We start from the raw sequence: 19364 nt of genomic DNA, 5'->3' as shown, positions 1-19364 counted from the left end.
TTCAAATATTTCGAAATTTCCTTTCTTCACATCATGAACGTGAGTTCTTTGTCGTGCCTATCCTCTCCATTGCACGTCTACCTGCGTCTACCACTTTCCATTTAGTAGTGCTCCTATTCTTACAAGCAGAGGAGAAACGAGAGTGCTTCTGCCGGCACCAATCAAGTGCCGGTCGATCGTACCTATTTGGCTCGTCAAGTGCAGTTGCCCTGAATTTAAATCAATTTACGTGTGTCATACAGATTCCTTTTAGCGCCCAATTCCATCCGAAATTAAACATTATACACGGGATTGCGATTACACGACATCTCTAGCTGTGACGTCATTAGCGCATGTCTTTTAGAACTGCTTTTAGACGTCTAGTTACAAATATCCCCCGAATAACCGGCCAACACTGAATGGACATAATAGCGTTGGGTTTGGTTGGGTCAGACTTCAGTCTCTACAGGAGTCTATTGTGTTTCGTGCGTACACTGGATGTGTATTCGGAATTGTATTGTGATCTGATGATTGTTTTTTATTTTTCTTAACGAAATTCGTAAAAAACATTAGTCACCTGTTGAGTGCGTTATTATTTGTGAACTTGTGATAAATAGATTCGCACGGAAAGTTGGTCATTTCCTCTTATCGATCAGCTGTCGAATTCTGTTGAGGTTGGTATACGAAGATCTCCTCTTCTAATTGTTATAAAGATTTCGTTATACTTTCTTACAATTTCCCGTGGTGTAATTTATAATAATTGAATTTCAGTTTAAAAAGCTTGCCAATTAATAAAAGACATGGCACACTACAAGGGAGCAGCCAGCGAGGCTGGCAGGGCAATGCAGTTAATGAAGAAGAGAGAAATTGCTCAACAAGAAATAGAGTTGAGGAAAAAGAAAATTGAAGATGACTTGAAGATCCATAACATAGAAAACAAATTTGCAACGCATTACAATGCTGTTGAGCAGCAGTTAAAAACGTCCACCATTGGTCTGGTGACTCTGAATGAAATGAAAGCTAAACAGGAGAACATAGTAAAAGAACGCGAAAGGAAATTGGCACAGAAAGAACGTGAAAAGGAACAAGAGAAGGAGAGAGCCCTTGCTGCCAAGCAAGCTGAGAAGAATAAGCAAAAGAGACAGATACAAGCTTTGTCTTTCAGTTTAGATGAAGACGACGTAGAACTCTCTGAGACTGAAGAAGAAGTAGAAATAAAAGAGAGATCAAGAGACAATGATCTTGGATCAGTAGCCAAGAAAATAAAGAAAAATCCTGATGTGGACACGAGCTTTTTACCTGACAGGGAAAGAGAGGAAGAAGAGAATAGATTAAGGGAGGAACTGAGGCAAGAATGGGCTAGGAAACAAAATGCCCTGAAAGAAGAAGAGATAGAAATAACTTTCAGTTATTGGGATGGGTCTGGACATAGGAGGAGCGTGATTATGAAGAAAGGTACATGTTTAATTACTATTACAGCTTGTCATACTATTTGTTCTAGAAGAATGGAACAACTAAATACTAATTGTAATTAGTTTTGCATTGTCGGCAGGTAATTCTATTTATCAACTGCTCCAGCGATGTCTAGAGGTTCTAAGACGCGAATTTAGCGAACTGAAAACAGTTATGGCAGATCAGTTGATGTATGTCAAGGAAGATCTCATTTTACCGCATCATTACACCTTCTATGACTTTATTGTAACAAAGGTAAATTTGATATTAAAGAATATGTACGTCTATAAAATTATAGTTCTAAGTTCTCAACTGACTTTTATTTTCAGGCAAGAGGAAAGAGCGGGCCCCTTTTTACGTTTGATGTGCACGATGATATTCGTGTCATGCACGATGCTTCTGTTGAGACAGAAGAATCTCATGCTGGAAAGGTATTGCTTAGGTACGTTCATGCTTCGATACCAATAATTATGTTGTATAATTATGTTCTTTTGTACAATAAATAATTAATAACATTTGATTGCAGATCGTGGTACGAGAGGAACAAACATATATTTCCCGCCAGTAGATGGGAACCCTTCGACCCGACCAAGAGTTATGACAAATATACGGTATCAGATAAGAATAGGAAGAAAGATAAGATTTAATAGAGACTCAATTGTACATACATTAGGAACTAATTGTACAGATAGAAGTTAAGAGATTTCAACGTTGTAAGGTATTATATATTTTATTAGAATATATACACAACTGCAGTCGATTACATTCGCGTACATTTTCTGCAATGTACAAAAATTTGTTTTGTAAAGAGATATTTTGTATACACCGTACGTAATATATTGATCATATTCATTTCTTTTAATTGAATATAATTTAATCTTTGACTTGAGCCTGCCTTTCTATGTTATCTATAAAATTCAGTGCGACCGTAATTATGCCCTTCTCCACTTCTGAGAACATTTCTTTTATTTCTTCACTCAGCATGTATGGATTTGGATCAGAATCCTCCACTGGATCATTCGTACTTTCAACACAATCATCGGTATCAATAAATTCCCAATCATCCTTCACTTCGCTATCACTACTTGAAGAATTCGTAACATTTTCTTTCTCATCTTTCTTAGATTCATTTCCTTCGATTGATACGTCCGATTCACTAGTTTCACTGCGCTCTGTTCAATCATTCGTAAATATCTTAACGAGAAACATTAGAAAAATGTCAAGTCTCCTCTCTGCGTTTGCTAGCATACCTGCATTTAACTTTGTATATTTTGGGCATAGCTGAATGAACTGTTGTGTATTCTCGGCTAATTTGCCAGATTCGGATGGGTTCGAGCCTAAAATTTGCTCGAGTCGCTTTCGGTTTTCGTACTGATGAAACAAAGTCTCTTCACACGCTCTCTGCGACAAATGTAAATGTACATCTATCAAAACTGAAGTTTGTCCGAGGAAACAGTTTACCTTTACTCTGATATTCATCGTGCGTATAATGTTATCAAGATTTTTCACTTCGGAAATTTCCTTTTTTAGGCACTGTTCCTCTGTATCAATGCTCGAGATATCCGTGTCGTCTTGCCATTCGTCCTCAAATAATTCCTCATTGTCGTATAACACTTCTAATTAAGGGACTTTATCAAATTCATTCAACGAAACTAAAGATTTCAGAAATAACGATAGGATACCTCTTTCTGCTTTCCACGAGATTTTCCTGTTTTCTTTCTCGTTCGAGCGATCTGAGCTCTGCGAAGCCGATTTTATTTTAGGGAGGCGTTCCGTTCTTGGAGTTTCGGATTGATTTTCAAAGTTTTCTGTAAGATTAATGTCTTCGGAGATTACATTTTACATACTTGCATCAGTATCTCCTCGGTGGTATTACCTTTCCTATGCGTTTTGTATTCTTCATCACTGCTACTTTCCGTGAAGAGCTCTTCTTCCAATATCCATAATTCATGTTCTTCCTATAAAGACGATGAAATTCAATTGCATTTAGTTAATAATCACCGTCCTTTAAGGCTACGAGTACAATGTAAAACATTCACCTGTTTCGTCATTTTGTCAAGTTGAGACTGAATGTTCATTGAATTACTCGTTACATTAGCCATTCTATTATATCTAGGAGATTTGATTGATTCACTAAATGTACGCGCGTTTTTAAACTAGGAAAATCTGTAGCGAGGATGAAACGAAATTGTGTTCATTATTTACGAAATTATAGCTCAATTGTTTACGCTTATACATAGATGATTCAAGTCAGAAATTGGAGAGTACGTGGTACAGATTAGGGGTAGTTTGAAAAAAGAGAACACAAAGAACATTATAAAATAAAGTATTTTATTTAACAATACGTAGTTCTTATTCTATGAGTATCAATCTTATAATACTATATGTCGTTGCAAAATAATAGATTCTCGTCCTGATCATAAAGTCGTAGGTTTAATACAAGTAGGATCCATGTACGTGATGATCTCTGGAAAATGATCCATGATAATAAACCTCTTCTCGCTCGGTTCAATGAGATTATCCAGGAATCCGAACCAGTATATCACAAGCCCTGGGCCAAATCTATTCCAGTAACTCAAGAATTGTTCTTTCACATATTTCTGATGTATTTCCATGTTCCCAAACCTCGCCTTCGATTCTATCCAGTTAATCACGAACCCGTTCACTGCGATCGGTACTTCGAGTTTGAAATCCGGAGTTTTGTCGTAACCCCTCGATCTTAATTGTTCCTCATTTCGAAATGCGAGCTTTCTTTCGGTCAAATAATTCTGTATCTTCAATTCGTATTCCTGACCCACAGAACTGAAAGTTTCATTTTATAAAGATTTGTATTAGAAGTTATTTGGTCTTTAAGGACGTAATACATACACCCCGACGGCATCTGCTATAGGTCCATAGAGATTGTCATATAAAATACACTGCAAAATGTCATTTAATTATTATACAGTTTTGTTAACTGATTACTCATACAGTTATTACCAAATAGACTTCGTAAGCAAGGTCCTTGTCCTGTATGAGAGTAGTGTCTTTGAACAGTTTGCTGACTTCGTTTCTGGAAACTGAAAACACACTGATTTTTATGTCTGAATTTTTAAGACGATCATTGCGGAGTCTTACCATTAGAGTCATCTTTACCGCAATGCTTCTCAAGCACATTTCTAGCTAACAGTGCAGGCGGTGCGCCAATCTCTTTAGCCATTTTTAATAAAATTCCAACAGGTTCACCATTTTGAACAGCTTTTACATAACTGATACATGGATCACTTAACAACGCATCGGTACATTTTTGTAATGAATAAAACAGGAATACTTACATATCATAATAATTCTTATTGTTCCCAAACAACTTGTAATGATTAATTTTCATTTTATGTTGTATCTCTAAAGAGAGTATGCTGTACAACGTGTTCACTGGGATACTGAATGGGATAATACTAATTATATAGATTCGATAATAAGGTGTAATTGAATTTAATAAAAGTATTATCTTACCCGGTATACTTTTCTTTTAGAATTTCTCTACAATCCTTTGACAAACCCCGAAATTTCCGAATCGTTGCTACTATCTCATTGTATAATTCGAGCTTCATTTTGTATCCTCAGTTTTGTAGCTGACGATAAGTGCTTTTAGATTTTCGATATTTTCATAATTACAATAATTCTTTACATTTAACACTAGCCTCGGTTATGCGAGTGTTTACGTCGGAGGTTTCGTGTTACAAATGTTGCACAGAACGATCAGTTTTAGGAAGGGTCCCACAAGATTTTTTTATAAAAATATTACGATATTAAAACATTGTTCCTAATTCGTTTTGTCATGTTAAATAGTTGGATATCTTATTGAAAACAAAGTTAATGCGTACGTATCTCGTAAATTATAAAATGAAAAATGATCATATCCACCGAGTGGAACTGGAAGTAGATTGAAGTGACATCTGCCACTTGAAATACAGTATATATGTATACATATTTCAGATTTAACGATATCTCTTAGATATACATGATTGCATTTCCATAAATATTTCTACAGGATGAGATACTCTCTCTTCTCCTGTGAGTCTTTCGGTCGTATTCCTTATCTATGTTCTTGGATTCTGTAAATTGCATCGGCGCGCAACAGGTAGCTCAGGTACGCGCATATCCGAATTGCATGACGTCACGATCTTCGTTGGGATCAAGGAAGGATCAAGGATCGAGGTACCAGGGACCTTTAGACTGGAACCAAGTATTCGATAGTTGAAAAGACGATCCAGGGAAACGATCGGTAGTGGTAACGGATTGCTAGTGGGGTACCGCGAGCATCGCGAGGCCGGTCGTGGTACGAGTCAACTTTTCCACCTCCTTTCAGTCCACCTGGCACGCCCGATTCAAATCGAAGCTCTTCGAGTGGACGCGTTTAACGTGCCGGTCACCGCCGTAGTGGCCAAGCATTCCTCTCGAACAAACAGTCGCACTGTTTCTTTTCGGTGTCCCGTTTCGTCGCGGCGGATACCAACCAGTGATCTTTCCTCTATTCGTCGTGCCGAGCTCCAACGATCCTCTCTAGTCACGTCGGACATGAAAAACACGGTTTACGTCGCGGTTTGTGTGCAGTGCAGTAGTACCTCTTAATGGAGTGTGCCGACATCGTGTAGCCGCTTTCGTCGTGTTTCTCGTTACTCGCACAAGGTACGTCTCGAATACCTGCTTATTTCGTTCGCGCGACGACGAGCTTTGATACGAGTACTTTTCGAGAGAACGCGATCCTCGATTTCGTCATCCGAACGGATATTTCGATTTGGAAATCGACCACTTCACCGGGTGTCAGGAAATATATATAACACGTTATACGCAATTTTATTATCGCGTTATTACGAGTACAGTGATTTCTCGAATGCGTGATCATGTACTATCGCAATGCCACGGCTTATTCGTGAAAGATTGTTAGACTCGCAAGTGTACTTTTCCAAATGGTATTTAAAGTACGTATCGAAAAGAGTAATTCGGTATATTAGCTAATAAACGAGGCTTGAAAATAAACGAACGCGAGATAAGACTGAGCCTCAGATAAAATAGTTTTACGCTTCGATTGGATTCTGAACTGTTTACCAGCGAACGCGTAGCCTTGCGATTAATCCCGTCAATGAATCGAATCGCGTGTACGATCCTCTGTCGGCGGAACATGAAATGCACACGCGTGCTCTTTCCCGGAAAACGACGATTAGTCCAGAGGAAACGTCGGGAACGTCGTCCGAACGTTTTTGGGCAACGCGTTCGTAAGAGAAAAACGAATAAATGTACACGTGGAAAGCGATTGTGACGTAAGCAGTGAAGGATTCGAATTCCTCTGTAAATTCCATAGATACAGTGGGGAATGCTACGTTCATCGTGATAAACGATAACAAAAGTGCTTATCTGGTGATCAATAGTGTCATCGCTTTTTTTGATTACAAAGGTTGCTCAGAATCGAGTGGCACGCGGTAGCACGCGTGTCAGTTCGCTCGTTGAAATCTCTCGCGATGCACGGATTGCATATTATCAAAGCTGACGACTCTGACCCTTTGCGCGTTTCTATCTTCCAAGTTCAAGGAAAACCACGACCGGTGCGTTTCAATACCCGACGTTGAGGGCTCGTGAGAAAACGAGAAAAGGCGATGGAAAAGTTAACGAACAGTTCGTCGACCCGCGAGTTACTCGTGCGAGCATAATCGAAGCGAATCCATCGGCTGCCTTTTGGCGAACAAAATTGATGCCAGTGACGCGTAAACCGCAGTTTCATCGATGCTCGTCTCTCCCGCGAGATCGCGGATTCAGCGTCTCTCATTAACGAACGATAGCTACGGTTCGAGTTCGATCTGTTCCGAACGAAGGATTCGAATTGACAGAGTGATTCGCGTGATAAGGGGAAGGGAGATAAATCTCGTTGCGAGAATCCTCGATGTGATGTTCTCGAAAGGTGTACGGCTGAGTAGTAGCAGCGGTAGCAGAAACTGCCTAACCCACTTTTGCGAACAGGTTTATGCTCGTGCTGCTTCCACTGTAACGGTGATCAACCAGACATCATCGTCGCACGCCGGAATGATTTTTCTTCGAATAGATATCGCATACCAGCGCGTAGCCGGTGTCCCTGTACTCTACGTTCCGCGCTTAATTACTCTAATCGTTGAAATCTCGTTCTTCCTACGGAATTATCGATAACACGATGCACGCGGTGTCTAGCCGGCTGCAATTTTTTATGCAAAATAAAACATTCGTGTCAGTTACAAGATAGATGGACATTATTTGGAATAAGAATTATTATCGTTTTTCGAACTGACGGTAAGCTATTAGAGAGACAAAAGTAGGAAAATGTTATTTTTTTTTTATTTCAGGCGGAGTGTCGGCAACCACGACTTGAGAGATGGTCATCGTCACGCGGGTGAGTTATTATTTCGGCTCGTATCATTTCCTGCCGTTTCTCGGGTACGCAAGGGTCTCCCGGCTAGGTCTGTGGAAAGTTTAGGATGATCTTTCCGTTCCCGTTCATTATGTTACCGCTTTCCTCGTCGTGCTCGTCGAAGACGGTCAGTAGGAATCTATGACAAGTGAAAATGACGGAGACCGTCCTCAGATTCTTTCTCCACATGAAGAGTCATGCTCGGCGAACGAGCGTCAGCTCTACCAGATTATCTCGCCAGCCCAACAGAATGGCACACGGTCACACAAATGAAATTAAAAGTTGATCAAGACGAACAGCACTGGACATGTACAAGGTGTACAGTAAACTGATTAAAATATATTGTAACGTCATTTGGCAAGGCAATAATTGAGACACTGGTTCGTTACGTAGAAACGCGAGTTGTAGAGCGAACGTAGATCGAAACAAATGGCCGGTTAATTAGGCATAGTTAACGGTCCTTCATCACTTCGCGAATGCCCTGCGTACAAACGGCTTAGCATTTCGCGCGAACGAACCAGCCGTCGCATAACGGGACGCGAATCGTTTTACCGGACACGCGTTTATACCCTCGATCGTATTATATCCTCGCCTGCGGACTGGCTACACCATAGAAACTCTCTGATCCTTCAAAGGATTTGGCATCGAGCAATGAGCAGCGTCTTTCATAGCATCTTTACAACTATTATAATTTATTATGATTTATGGGGCTTTTTACGATCCTTACATATGTAAAGTATGCACGACGTGAATTTGAAAGCTTGTTTATTTCAGCCTTGCGCGAGTTGCTTAAACGCGACAGAGGCAAAGGCTGAAAGTAAAATCGGCTGAGGAAAGAAGGGCTACATTGAACGGAGGCTCGTTACGAAGCAACGAAGCAGACGGGCTGTTCCGATGTTGTTCCGGTGAGGTGAACAATCGGAACGTATACGAATATCAGCCACGGTGCGCGTTCGTATAGGAGTACGTGTTCGTAGAACACGTAGGCTAGCCCGGAGGTTCTCAAACTCTCTTTCAGCTGGAACGCACGCGAACCTGTTGAATATACGTCTATCGCATACTGCATTTCCTGAATCCCTAATAGTCAAACGATAGGTAGACTGCGACTCACGAATATTGTCTTCTTCTGCGTTATTAGGGGCATTTTTGGGAATTTTTCTTAAAGAAAGTATTCTATGGAATTTTTTAAACTTTATGCGTATATTTGCCTATAAATGAACTGTGTAAAATAATTTTTTCATACAAAAATAACTAAAGGCGACCAAGTTATGCGCTAAAAAAAGTGCCTCAATTGCTGACATCATACAGTTCGCTAGAGTGTCTGAAATGAAAAAAGACAAAGACGCTTTTAAGGATGTATTGGCTATACAGTTAATTCCAAAAGTTTATGTACCTTAGAAAAACACATTTCCTATAATTAAAAAGAAATCAGACGTCGGAAGAATAATGCTAATAATAAATAACTACATGCTAAAAAGTATAGAAGGAAATATCCAATTAAGTATTGACGCTGACGAAAAATTTTTTTTTCAAAATTGCGAAAAATGCTTCAAATAAAAGTTGTTTCCCTTCTAACTTCGATATTTAACGAGTTACGTATGATTATATGGCATTTTATTGATGTTGACAAAATCCGACCATCCCAGCGTCGAAATGGCGAACTTTTGACAAAAAATTTCGTTTTTCTTCAATAACTCCCAAACGGATGGACTTAGGGGGCAATTTATAGGACCATTTTGTAGAGGACGACGAGATCTACAATTTCCATATGAGAATTCTTCGCTAGCATCAATATTTAACGAGTTATTGACGAAAAATGAAAAAACAGTTTTTTGCAAATTACTCGTAAACTATTGATGCTAGGGAAAAACTTTAATACAGAAATTGTAGATCTCGTCGTCCTCTACAAGAAAGGTCGTATGCAATTTTCCCGTATGTCTAACGGTTTAGGAGTTATTGGCAAAAATGAAAATTTGGAAGAAATTGAAGGGGTACCCCTTGGAAAAATCTCGGAAAAATCGAAAATTCTTTTTTTGTTGTTTATTATTAGCAATGTTCTTCCGACGTCTGATTTCTTTTTAAAAAATGCGTTTCTAAAGTGCATAAACTTTTGGGATTGACTGTATAGCCAATACAACCTTAAACTAGAAGGTATTCTCTGTTGTATGATCTAGGATATCCGAGAAATGTTGTAATCTGACAAAATGGCGTAGTTTTTTTACTCTTGAAAGTATAAACTTTCGAAAAATGCAAAAAAGGAATTAGATTTTTTTATATTTCACAATGGTAAGGCCGCTTAACTATCCACTCCTTATTTCTTCAATCGTATCTCTTCTTGCACGACAAAGACAATGAATAATTAAAATCTATATAATCTAATCAATAATAATCGTACGCGAGGGGTGAGCGACACGGTCCGAGACGATGGCGCGGAAGCCGGAATAATGCCCGTCCGTTACTTGATTAAATTATCTGCTATGCAAGGTAGAAAGACGAGAGGAGAGCGATCGGGTTCGCGATCACACGCGCTCGAATTCAAGAGAGGAAAGTTGCGTTGCTAAACGACTGACGCGGCGTTAACTCGTTTAATTAAAACGTTTCAGATATCGCGATTGTTAGTTTCGAGTGCGTGATAGTGCCGATCGATCCGCTGATTCGAGTCGGAGAATCCTTGACTTTAATTTTCCCTTCTATTTTATACAATTCGCGGGAACTTTTACTTGTACTGATCCTCCTCCGTGTTTACTGTTATCGCTCGATCGAGCATACACCATCCTTTATAATAGTGAACGCGTAAACTAGTTAAAGAAGACAACGTTCCTATTAATATACTAATGTTGAGATACGAACTTTATTGGTTTCTTTCTGAAGATGTGCGTGGCCACGTGAATCTGTTATTTTAATGCGAACGACACGGCTAATTTAATTCTAATGAAAAGATGAATTCCGTTGCAGGGGGATTACATATGGATCGAACCGATATCAGGGAAAGAATTTGACGTCGCAATCGGAGCACGAGTGATATCCGCGGAAGGCAGACGCATTCAAGTGAAAGACGACGATAACAAGGTAATCGTTACCTACTTTCCGCGTTCACCGAATTTCTCGTCGAAAACTCGTAGCTCGTTTCTCTCGAACACACCTCGAGGAGAAACACGTGATACCGGTACGGGATACCGGTATGTAGAAAGCAGAGTTATGGGTATTTTATCCAAACAATAGGCAAGAAATTTATTTCATAGATCTCCGTGTAGCAAAATCAAATTCTTGTAAACGTTCGATGTTCCACTCTTTGAATCGAATAATTAATTCTTGATTATTTAAATATTTTATAAACGTTCAATGTTCCACTCCTTGAATCGAATAATTCATTCTTGATTATTTAAATATTGTATAAACGCAGAAATGTAGTTTTATCGTAAAAGCAATTTGTAGGAACAATGGCTGACTCCGGAGAGGCGAATAAAGGCGATGCATGCCACTTCTGTGCAAGGTGTAGAAGATATGATCAGCTTAGGAGACCTCCATGAAGCGGGCATCCTGAGGAATTTGTTGATCCGCTACAACGAGAATCTCATATACGTAAGCAGCTGTACTTACAACGCGCGAGAGCCAACGCTCGAAGCTGTTCAATGTTTTTTCAAACGTGTATCGTTTTTCCTCAGACCTACACGGGTTCGATTCTAGTCGCCGTGAATCCGTACCAGATATTGCCTATTTATACCGCCGAGCAAATCAAACTTTATAAGGATCGTAAAATAGGAGAACTACCGCCGCACATATTTGCCATTGGAGACAACAGTTACGCACATATGAATAGATATGGCCAGGATCAATGTATAGTAATCAGGTATCGACCGTTAATTTCTTTTCCTTTTATTGAATGTTTTTTTCTATTGAACTTATTTAGACTTCTCGCCACTTCTTATTTCTATCTGTCTTGTCTGAAAAACTGTTTGTCAAATCCACGAATATTTGTGTCTTAGCGGTGAAAGCGGAGCCGGCAAAACGGAAAGTACGAAATTAATTTTGCAATATTTGGCAGCGATCAGCGGCAAACATTCTTGGATCGAACAGCAAATTTTGGAAGCGAATCCTATCCTCGAAGGTACATTTTGTTTTATGCCTTTCGAAAGAGTTAAATATTGACATGTCGTACAATGTTGTTTCCTCCATAGCATTCGGTAATGCGAAGACAGTGCGAAACGATAATTCGTCTCGCTTCGGGAAGTACATTGACATTCACTTCAACGAGCAAGGGGTGATCGAAGGGGCGAAGATCGAGCAGTACCTGTTGGAAAAATCGCGAATAGTCTCGCAGAGTATGGACGAGAGGAATTATCATGTATTTTATTGCATGTTGGCTGGTCTGTCGAGGGAAGAGAAGCAGAAGTTGGAACTGGACGATGCGTCCTCCTATAAATATTTAACTGGGGTAAAACTTGGATCAAACGCTTGCCCATAAAATGCTCATAAAACTAGTTAATTAATCGCCGTCTCGTTTTTGTTTAGGGTGACAGCATCACCTGCGAGGGTCGAGACGATGCTGCGGAATTCGCTGATATTAGATCGGCGATGAAAGTTTTGTTGTTTTCCGATTCGGAGATATGGGAGATCCTCAAGTTACTCGCTGCTCTGCTGCACATGGGCAACGTCAAGTACAGGGCCATTGTCGTAGGTAAATGATTTTTATAATGAATAAGCACAAGCTCATTCTTTTTCAATTGTATTTTTATGCGCTTGAACTTTAGATAATTTGGACGCTACCGAAATACCGGAGCAGACGAACGTCCAGAGGGTCGCGCATTTATTAGGCGTGCCTGTTCAGAATCTGATAGACGCGCTCACTCGCAAGACAATATTCGCTCACGGTGAGACAGTCGTAAGTAACGAGTGATTCGCGTTACATTAAAATACGCGCGAGAGTAGTTGCGAGATATTATAGCGACAGAATGTTTGTCTAGCTAACATCGATGTCTAAATGCATGTGCAGGTTTCCACGTTGTCTAGGGAACAGTCGGTGGACATTAGGGATGCGTTCGTCAAAGGAATATACGGACGGCTGTTTGTGCACATCGTTAAGAAGATCAACGAGGCGATTTACAGACCTAAAAACACGTCCAGAAGTGCGATAGGTGTTTTGGACATATTCGGTTTCGAGAATTTCAACCACAATAGCTTCGAACAGTTCTGCATCAATTATGCAAACGAGAACCTGCAACAATTTTTTGTGCAGCACATATTTAAACTGGAACAAGAGGAGTACAATCACGAAGGTATCAATTGGCAGCACATAGAGTTTGTCGACAATCAAGATGCGCTAGATCTGATAGCTATTAAGCAATTAAATATCATGGCTCTGATCGACGAGGAATCGAAGTTTCCAAAGGGCACGGATCAAACCATGTTAGCTAAAATACACAAGACTCACGGAAGCCATCGGAATTATTTGAAACCGAAGTCGGACATAAACACCTCCTTCGGATTGAACCACTTTGCCGGCGTTGTATTCTACGACACCCGAAGTTTCCTCGAGAAGAATAGGGACACGTTCAGTGCCGACCTGTTGCACCTGATCCACGTGTCGTCGAACAAATTTCTGCAAACCTGTTTCGCTGAGGATATAGGTATGGGATCAGAAACGAGAAAGAGAGCGCCCACTTTGTCCACGCAGTTCAAGAAGTCTTTGGACTCGTTGATGAAAACGCTGTGCAGTTGCCAACCGTTCTTCATCAGGTGTATCAAACCGAACGAGTACAAGAAGCCGATGATGTTCGACAGGGGACTGTGTTGCAGACAGTTGAGATACTCTGGCATGATGGAGACGATACGAATCCGCAGAGCCGGTTATCCAATCAGACACTCGTTCCCGGAGTTCGTCGAGAGATATCGTTTCTTAATTCCTGGCGTGCCTCCGGCGCACAAGGTCGACTGTCAAGCCGTCACTGCTAAGATTTGTCACGTGGTATTGGGAAGATCTGACTACCAACTCGGGCATACGAAAGTGTTTCTGAAAGATGCTCACGACTTGTTTTTGGAGCAGGAACGTGATCGCGTCTTGACGAGGAAGATTCTGATATTGCAACGGAATATTCGTGGCTGGGTGTACAGAAGGAGGTTCCTTCGCATGAGGGCAGCCGCGACGGTGATTCAAAAATACTGGAGGGGCTACGCGCAACGGCAGAGGTACAGGCGCATGCGAATCGGTTACATGCGATTGCAGGCGCTGATCAGGTCGCGAGTACTGTCGCACAGATTCAGACACCTCAGGGGACATATAGTCGCTCTTCAGGCGAGATCAAGAGGGTACCTGGTCCGCAAGATGTATCAGAAAAAATTATGGGCGATCGTGAAGATACAGGCTCATGTTCGGAGGTTGATAGCACAGAGGCGGTACAAGAAAGTCAAGTACGAATATCGGTTGCACGTGGAAGCGCTGAGGTTGAGAAAGAAAGAAGAGCGAGAATTGAAGGACCAGGGGAACAAGCGGGCGAAAGAGATCGCTGAACAGAATTACAGAGAACGAATGCAGGAACTGGAGAGGAAGGAGATCGAGATGGAATTAGAAGACAGACGTAGAATGGAGATTAAGAAGAACTTGATAAACGACGCTGCGAAGAAACAGGATGAACCGGTCGATGACAGTAAACTGGTCGAGGCGATGTTCGATTTCTTACCCGATTCGAGCAGCGAGGCACCCACGCCTGCTAGGGAAACTTCCGTGTTCAACGATCTGCCCGCTCCGAAAGCAGATCAGCAGGAGATCATCAGTCCCATGCAAACGGCCTCGGAAGACGAGGAGGATTTGTCAGAGTTTAAGTTCCAAAAGTTCGCAGCCACTTATTTCCAAGGAAATATCACTCATCAGTATTCGAGGAAGCCATTGAAGCATCCCTTGTTACCGCTACACACGCAGGGCGATCAGCTGGCGGCGCAAGCGTTATGGATCACTATATTACGTTTCACCGGGGATCTGCCTGAGCCTAGATTCCACACGATGGACAGGGATACGACCTCGGTCATGTCGAAGGTCACTGCGACTCTCGGTCGCAATTTTATAAGAAGCAAGGAGTTTCAAGAGGCGCAGATGATGGGCATGGATCCGGAAGCGTTCCTCCGGCAGAAACCGCGCTCAATCAGGCACAAGTTGGTCTCGTTGACGTTAAAGCGAAAGAACAAATTAGGCGAGGACGTGAGACGAAAGTTGCAGGAGGACGAATACACAGCGGACAGTTATCAATCCTGGTTGGAAGCGAGACCGACTTCGAACCTTGAGAAACTTCACTTTATCATCGGTCACGGAATATTGCGAGCCGAATTAAGGGACGAGATCTACTGCCAAATATGCAAACAGCTGACGAACAATCCTTCCAAGTCGTCGCACGCGCGTGGCTGGATCTTGCTCTCACTTTGCGTCGGCTGCTTCGCACCGTCCGAGAAGTTTGTTAATTATCTAAGAGCGTTTATCAGAGAGGGACCACCGGGATACGCGCCCTACTGTGAGGACCGGTTGAAGAGAACGTTCAACAATGGCACGCGGAATCAACCTCCGAGCTGGCTGGAACTTCAAGCGACCAAATCGAAGAAGCCGATCATGTTACCCATCACGTTTATGGACGGTAACACGAAGACGCTGCTCGCTGATTCTGCTACCACCGCGCGGGAGCTGTGCAATCAATTGTCAGACAAGATATCGTTGCGAGATCAATTCGGCTTCTCGCTTTATATCGCGTTGTTCGACAAGGTGTCGTCGCTCGGCAGCGGCGGAGACCATGTGATGGATGCTATTTCGCAGTGCGAGCAGTACGCTAAGGAACAAGGTGCTCAGGAGAGAAATGCGCCGTGGAGGCTGTTCTTTAGGAAGGAAATATTCGCACCTTGGCACGAGCCGACGGAGGACCAGGTCGCTACTAATTTGATTTATCAGCAGGTCGTCAGGGGGGTGAAATTCGGCGAGTATCGCTGCGACAAGGAAGAGGACCTAGCGATGATCGCTGCTCAACAATATTACATAGAATATCACATCGACATGAACGTCGAGAGGTTGTACACGCTCCTGCCGAATTATATCCCGGATTATTGTTTGACGGGAATCGATAAGGCGATCGACAGATGGGGACATCTCGTTCTTCAAGCGTACAAAAAGAGCTACTATTTAAAAGAAAAGGTACCTGCTTTACGCGTTAAGGAAGATATCGTCGGTTACGCCAAGTTCAAGTGGCCGCTGCTCTTCTCCCGGTTTTACGAGGCGTATAGAAATTCCGGGCCGAACCTGCCGAAGAACGACGTGATCATCGCCGTAAATTGGACCGGAGTATACGTCGTCGACGATCAGGAGCAAGTGCTTCTTGAATTGTCGTTTCCCGAAATCACCACTGTGTCTAGTCAAAAAACGAACAAAATGTTTACGCAAACGTTCAATCTGTCGACGGTGCGAGGAGAGGAATTCACTTTCCAAAGTCCGAACGCCGAAGACATCCGTGATTTAGTGGTGTACTTCTTGGAGGGGCTGAAGAAGCGTAGTAAATACGTGATCGCGTTGCAAGATTACAAAGCCCCCGGTGAAAGTTCGTCATTCTTGAGCTTTCAGAAGGGCGATCTCATCATTCTGGAGGACGAGAGTACTGGCGAGATTGTTCTCAACTCGGGCTGGTGTGTCGGCACGTGCGAGAGAACCGGCGTCAAGGGTGATTTCCCAGCCGAGACGGTTTACGTGTTACCTTCGTTGACAAAACCACCGAACGACATACTGTCCTTGTTCAGTATCGAAGGTACGGAGAACGGGCGGAAACTGTATCCCCAGCAGGTGAACGGAATAGAGCCTCGCGACAAGCCACACACTCTCATGGAATATGCCATCGATCATTTCCGAACACCGCCAAAGAGGACTATGTCGAAGGCGTTGACGTTGACCACTGCTCGTCGCGGCCACACTGACGAGTTGTGGCATCATTCCAGAGATCCTATTAAGCAGCCCTTGTTAAAAAAATTGGTGTCCAAAGAGGAATTGGCCGAGGAAGCGTGTTTCGCTTTTAATGCGATCTTGAAATACATGGGTGATTTGCCAACGAAACGACCACGCATAGGCAACGAGTACACCGATCTCATCTTCGACGGCCCTTTGAAGAACGAGATCCTTAGAGATGAAATCTATTGTCAGATCATGAAACAATTGACGGACAATCGGAACAGATTGAGCGAGGAACGTGGCTGGGAGTTGATGTGGCTTGCCACTGGTCTGTTTGCTTGCAGCCAAAGTTTGTTGAAGGAATTGACTCTCTTCTTACGTACAAGACGGCATCCCATATCTCAAGATTCGTTGCAAAGACTGCAAAAGACTCTACGTAACGGTCAGCGAAAATATCCTCCGCATCAAGTGGAAGTGGAGGCTATACAGCACAAAACTACCCAGATATTTCACAAAGTCTATTTCCCGGACGATACGGACGAAGCGTTCGAGGTGGACTCGTCGACGAGAGCGAAAGACTTTTGTCAAAACATAGCGCAGAGATTGAATTTAAGATCGGCGGAGGGATTCAGTTTATTCGTGAAAATTGCTGACAAGGTGATTTCGGTCCCGGAAGGCGATTTCTTCTTCGATTTCGTGCGCCATTTGACCGACTGGATAAGGAAAGCTCGACCTTCCCGCGATGGTACGTCTTGACGATTTGTCGCGAAAAAGGATACAAGAATGAAATTACGAAATTCATCTTTTGTTTAGGTGTAGCGCCGCAGTTTACGTACCAAGTGTTTTTCATGAAGAAATTATGGACCAACACTGTTCCCGGTAAAGACAGAAATGCGGACCTCATTTTCCATTTTCATCAAGAGCTACCTAAATTGTTAAGAGGTAAAACCCACGTTCCGTTTCTGTTGCAAACAATTACACGCTCCTTTCGTACAACAATGTTTCGTGTTTTTGCATAGGCTACCATAAATGTACCAAGGAAGAAGCGTCGAGACTGGCAGCGCTAGTCTATAGGGTTCGCTTCGGCGAGAGCAAACAAGAACTTCAAGCGATTCCGTAAGTGTAATTCCGAAGCGCATTCCGTACTTTATAATTAAAAAGACTAACGAAGCACTTCCTTATATAGACAAATGTTACGAGAACTTATTCCCGGTGACTTGGTGAAGGTACAAAGTGCCAACGATTGGAAGAGGTCGATAATAGCTGCGTACAATCAGGACGCTGGTGAGACATCGTTCCAATTACGGATTTTTAATTTATCTGCACTTTCTATTTGCCCTGTTATATTTCTTTTCGTACAGGCATGAGTCCGGAAGACGCGAAGATAACATTTTTGAAGATAGTCTACCGATGGCCAACTTTCGGTTCAGCATTCTTCGAGGTGAAACAAAGTACAGAACCGAACTATCCAGAATTGCTGTTGATCGCTATAAATAAGCACGGCGTGAGCCTTATACACCCACAGACAAAAGTAAGTAACCACGTGTTTCATACTTATTAATAATTATATAAAATGTTTTGTGCTTGCTTTCAGGATATATTAGTAACGCATCCGTTTACTAGAATCTCGAATTGGTCGTCTGGTAACACGTACTTTCACATGACTATCGGTAATTTGGTGCGCGGTTCGAAACTGTTGTGCGAGACCTCGCTCGGCTACAAGATGGACGATCTTTTGACTTCGTACATATCGTTAATGCTCACGAACATGAACAAACAGCGAACGATACGGATAAAATAAACGCAAAGGAACAAGGCACGCGCAAAAATAACTTTTTAACACAAACCGCATTTGACAAGCGCAATGGTAATGTTTAACAATTTTATACAAAGTGTTCTCGTTACGAATTTTATAATTTATATATAACTGCGAATCGGGTTTCGCGTTCATCGTCACGACACGTGGGTGCGATCGAGGAAATGTGAGGGAGGATGGGAGGAAGGGGTTGAATCTTAATGCACGTGTACACAAACGATTAGTTGAAAAAATTGTATATGATTTATTTACAAATAAGGTTTCCATATAGTTTTGTAAAATATTGTTTTATTGTGTAGTAGATACATTAAGAAAGAAATTTCACGTTCAAACGTGTACTTATCGTTTCCTAGGAACGTGCGATTCGAAGATGAACTCCGTATTCGGCGAATTATTCGAAAATCATTTACGTTCGAACGTAGCTACGTATTTAAATTAAAATAATTCTTATTCTCAACGTTTTGTAACGAAATCGCAATGATTATTCAATGAATTATCCGTCCACTCATACACGTGAGGATGTAATTATTATTAACACGCAATTTATTACTGTGAATAAAGATAATCGTGTTCTTCAGGTACTTGGTGCAAATTTTAATCGTGGGTAAATTCCCATGGGTGTACATGTACCGACATTCCAATGCTTTACAATGGATCTCTTCAGGAAGACGATTCCCAAACCGATCGTATCTTGCTTCCTGTTGTAGATAATTATATTCGATGGTATCTAGGAAAAAAGCCTGTACCGATTCGACCAAGTCGGAAAGTACTTGGACAAACGAACGACTCGTTGC

The 19364-nt window shown here is 41.9% G+C and overlaps 4 protein-coding genes across 8 annotated transcripts; 2 read left to right on the top strand and 2 right to left on the bottom strand.

Annotated features, from left to right (window-relative positions):
- Positions 1-118: 118 nt before the first annotated feature.
- Positions 119-2293, top strand: LOC108624612 (protein FAM50 homolog). The gene is made up of 5 exons (XM_018024016.2): positions 119-653; positions 751-1434; positions 1532-1686; positions 1761-1873; positions 1958-2293. Exons 2-5 carry the CDS (start codon positions 780-782, stop codon positions 2076-2078), a joined length of 1044 nt encoding a protein of 347 aa, XP_017879505.1. The 5' UTR covers positions 119-653; positions 751-779; the 3' UTR covers positions 2079-2293.
- Positions 2290-3533, bottom strand: LOC113464286 (uncharacterized). The gene is made up of 5 exons (XM_026813278.1): positions 3471-3533; positions 3308-3389; positions 3114-3239; positions 2682-3047; positions 2290-2603 (listed from the first exon to the last, which is right to left on the bottom strand). The coding sequence occupies exons 1-5, from the start codon at positions 3531-3533 to the stop codon at positions 2305-2307; spliced, it is 936 nt and encodes a 311-aa protein (XP_026669079.1). The 3' UTR covers positions 2290-2304.
- Positions 3534-3741: 208 nt separating this feature from the next.
- Positions 3742-5359, bottom strand: LOC108624615 (uncharacterized protein C15orf41 homolog). 2 transcript variants are annotated; one of them, XM_026813240.1, is made up of 7 exons: positions 4924-5359; positions 4746-4850; positions 4549-4679; positions 4411-4490; positions 4300-4349; positions 3967-4233; positions 3742-3898 (listed from the first exon to the last, which is right to left on the bottom strand). In XM_026813240.1, coding segments are annotated over exons 1-7 (732 nt in total). In that variant the 5' UTR covers positions 5022-5359; the 3' UTR covers positions 3742-3897. The 2 variants fall into 2 exon arrangements, with proteins under 2 accessions (XP_026669041.1, XP_017879510.1); XM_018024021.2 differs by having other exon boundaries at positions 3742-4233.
- A 422-nt stretch (positions 5360-5781) lies between these two features.
- On the top strand, positions 5782-19151 carry ck (unconventional myosin-VIIa ck). 4 transcript variants are annotated; one of them, XM_018024104.2, is made up of 15 exons: positions 5782-6099; positions 7782-7828; positions 10802-10915; positions 11282-11428; positions 11512-11696; positions 11833-11954; positions 12025-12281; positions 12359-12524; positions 12598-12728; positions 12840-17499; positions 17568-17696; positions 17774-17870; positions 17941-18038; positions 18116-18285; positions 18349-19151. In XM_018024104.2, exons 2-15 carry the CDS (start codon positions 7811-7813, stop codon positions 18553-18555), a joined length of 6501 nt encoding a protein of 2166 aa, XP_017879593.1. In that variant the 5' UTR covers positions 5782-6099; positions 7782-7810; the 3' UTR covers positions 18556-19151. The 4 variants fall into 4 exon arrangements, with proteins under 4 accessions (XP_017879593.1, XP_026669035.1, XP_017879592.1 ...); XM_026813234.1 differs by lacking the exon at positions 5782-6099 and adding an exon at positions 6805-7013; XM_018024103.2 differs by lacking the exons at positions 5782-6099; positions 7782-7828 and adding an exon at positions 10354-10719.
- Positions 19152-19364: the final 213 nt, after the last annotated feature.

Source organism: Ceratina calcarata, unplaced genomic scaffold, assembly GCF_001652005.2.
Source record: "Ceratina calcarata isolate Rehan_Ccalc_2016 unplaced genomic scaffold, ASM165200v1 scaffold321.2, whole genome shotgun sequence".
Taxonomy (NCBI): Eukaryota; Metazoa; Arthropoda; class Insecta; order Hymenoptera; family Apidae; genus Ceratina; species Ceratina calcarata.
This window is presented reverse-complemented; position numbering and strand designations above follow the sequence as displayed.

Excerpts from the sequence above, each read along its gene's own strand:
- LOC108624612 (XM_018024016.2), top strand. The coding sequence starts at position 780 with ATGGCACACTACAAGGGAGCAGCCAGCGAGGCTGGCAGGGCAATGCAG. Across the intron at positions 1,687-1,760 it reads ATGACTTTATTGTAACAAAG|GCAAGAGGAAAGAGCGGGCC; the intron begins GTAAATTTGATA and ends TTTTATTTTCAG. Across the intron at positions 1,874-1,957 it reads GCTGGAAAGGTATTGCTTAG|ATCGTGGTACGAGAGGAACA; the intron begins GTACGTTCATGC and ends ATTTGATTGCAG.
- LOC113464286 (XM_026813278.1), bottom strand. The coding sequence starts at position 3,533 with ATGGCTAATGTAACGAGTAATTCAATGAACATTCAGTCTCAACTTGAC. Across the intron at positions 3,390-3,470 it reads TTGACAAAATGACGAAACAG|GAAGAACATGAATTATGGAT; the intron begins GTGAATGTTTTA and ends TCGTCTTTATAG. Across the intron at positions 2,604-2,681 it reads ATATACAAAGTTAAATGCAG|AGCGCAGTGAAACTAGTGAA; the intron begins GTATGCTAGCAA and ends ATGATTGAACAG.
- LOC108624615 (XM_018024021.2), bottom strand. The coding sequence starts at position 5,021 with ATGAAGCTCGAATTATACAATGAGATAGTAGCAACGATTCGGAAATTT. Across the intron at positions 4,491-4,548 it reads CGGTAAAGATGACTCTAATG|TTTCCAGAAACGAAGTCAGC; the intron begins GTAAGACTCCGC and ends GTGTGTTTTCAG. Across the intron at positions 4,234-4,299 it reads ATAGCAGATGCCGTCGGGGT|TTCTGTGGGTCAGGAATACG; the intron begins GTATGTATTACG and ends TGAAACTTTCAG.
- ck (XM_018024103.2), top strand. The coding sequence starts at position 10,681 with ATGTTGAGATACGAACTTTATTGGTTTCTTTCTGAAGAT. Across the intron at positions 11,429-11,511 it reads ACAACGAGAATCTCATATAC|ACCTACACGGGTTCGATTCT; the intron begins GTAAGCAGCTGT and ends GTTTTTCCTCAG. Across the intron at positions 18,039-18,115 it reads TGCGTACAATCAGGACGCTG|GCATGAGTCCGGAAGACGCG; the intron begins GTGAGACATCGT and ends CTTTTCGTACAG.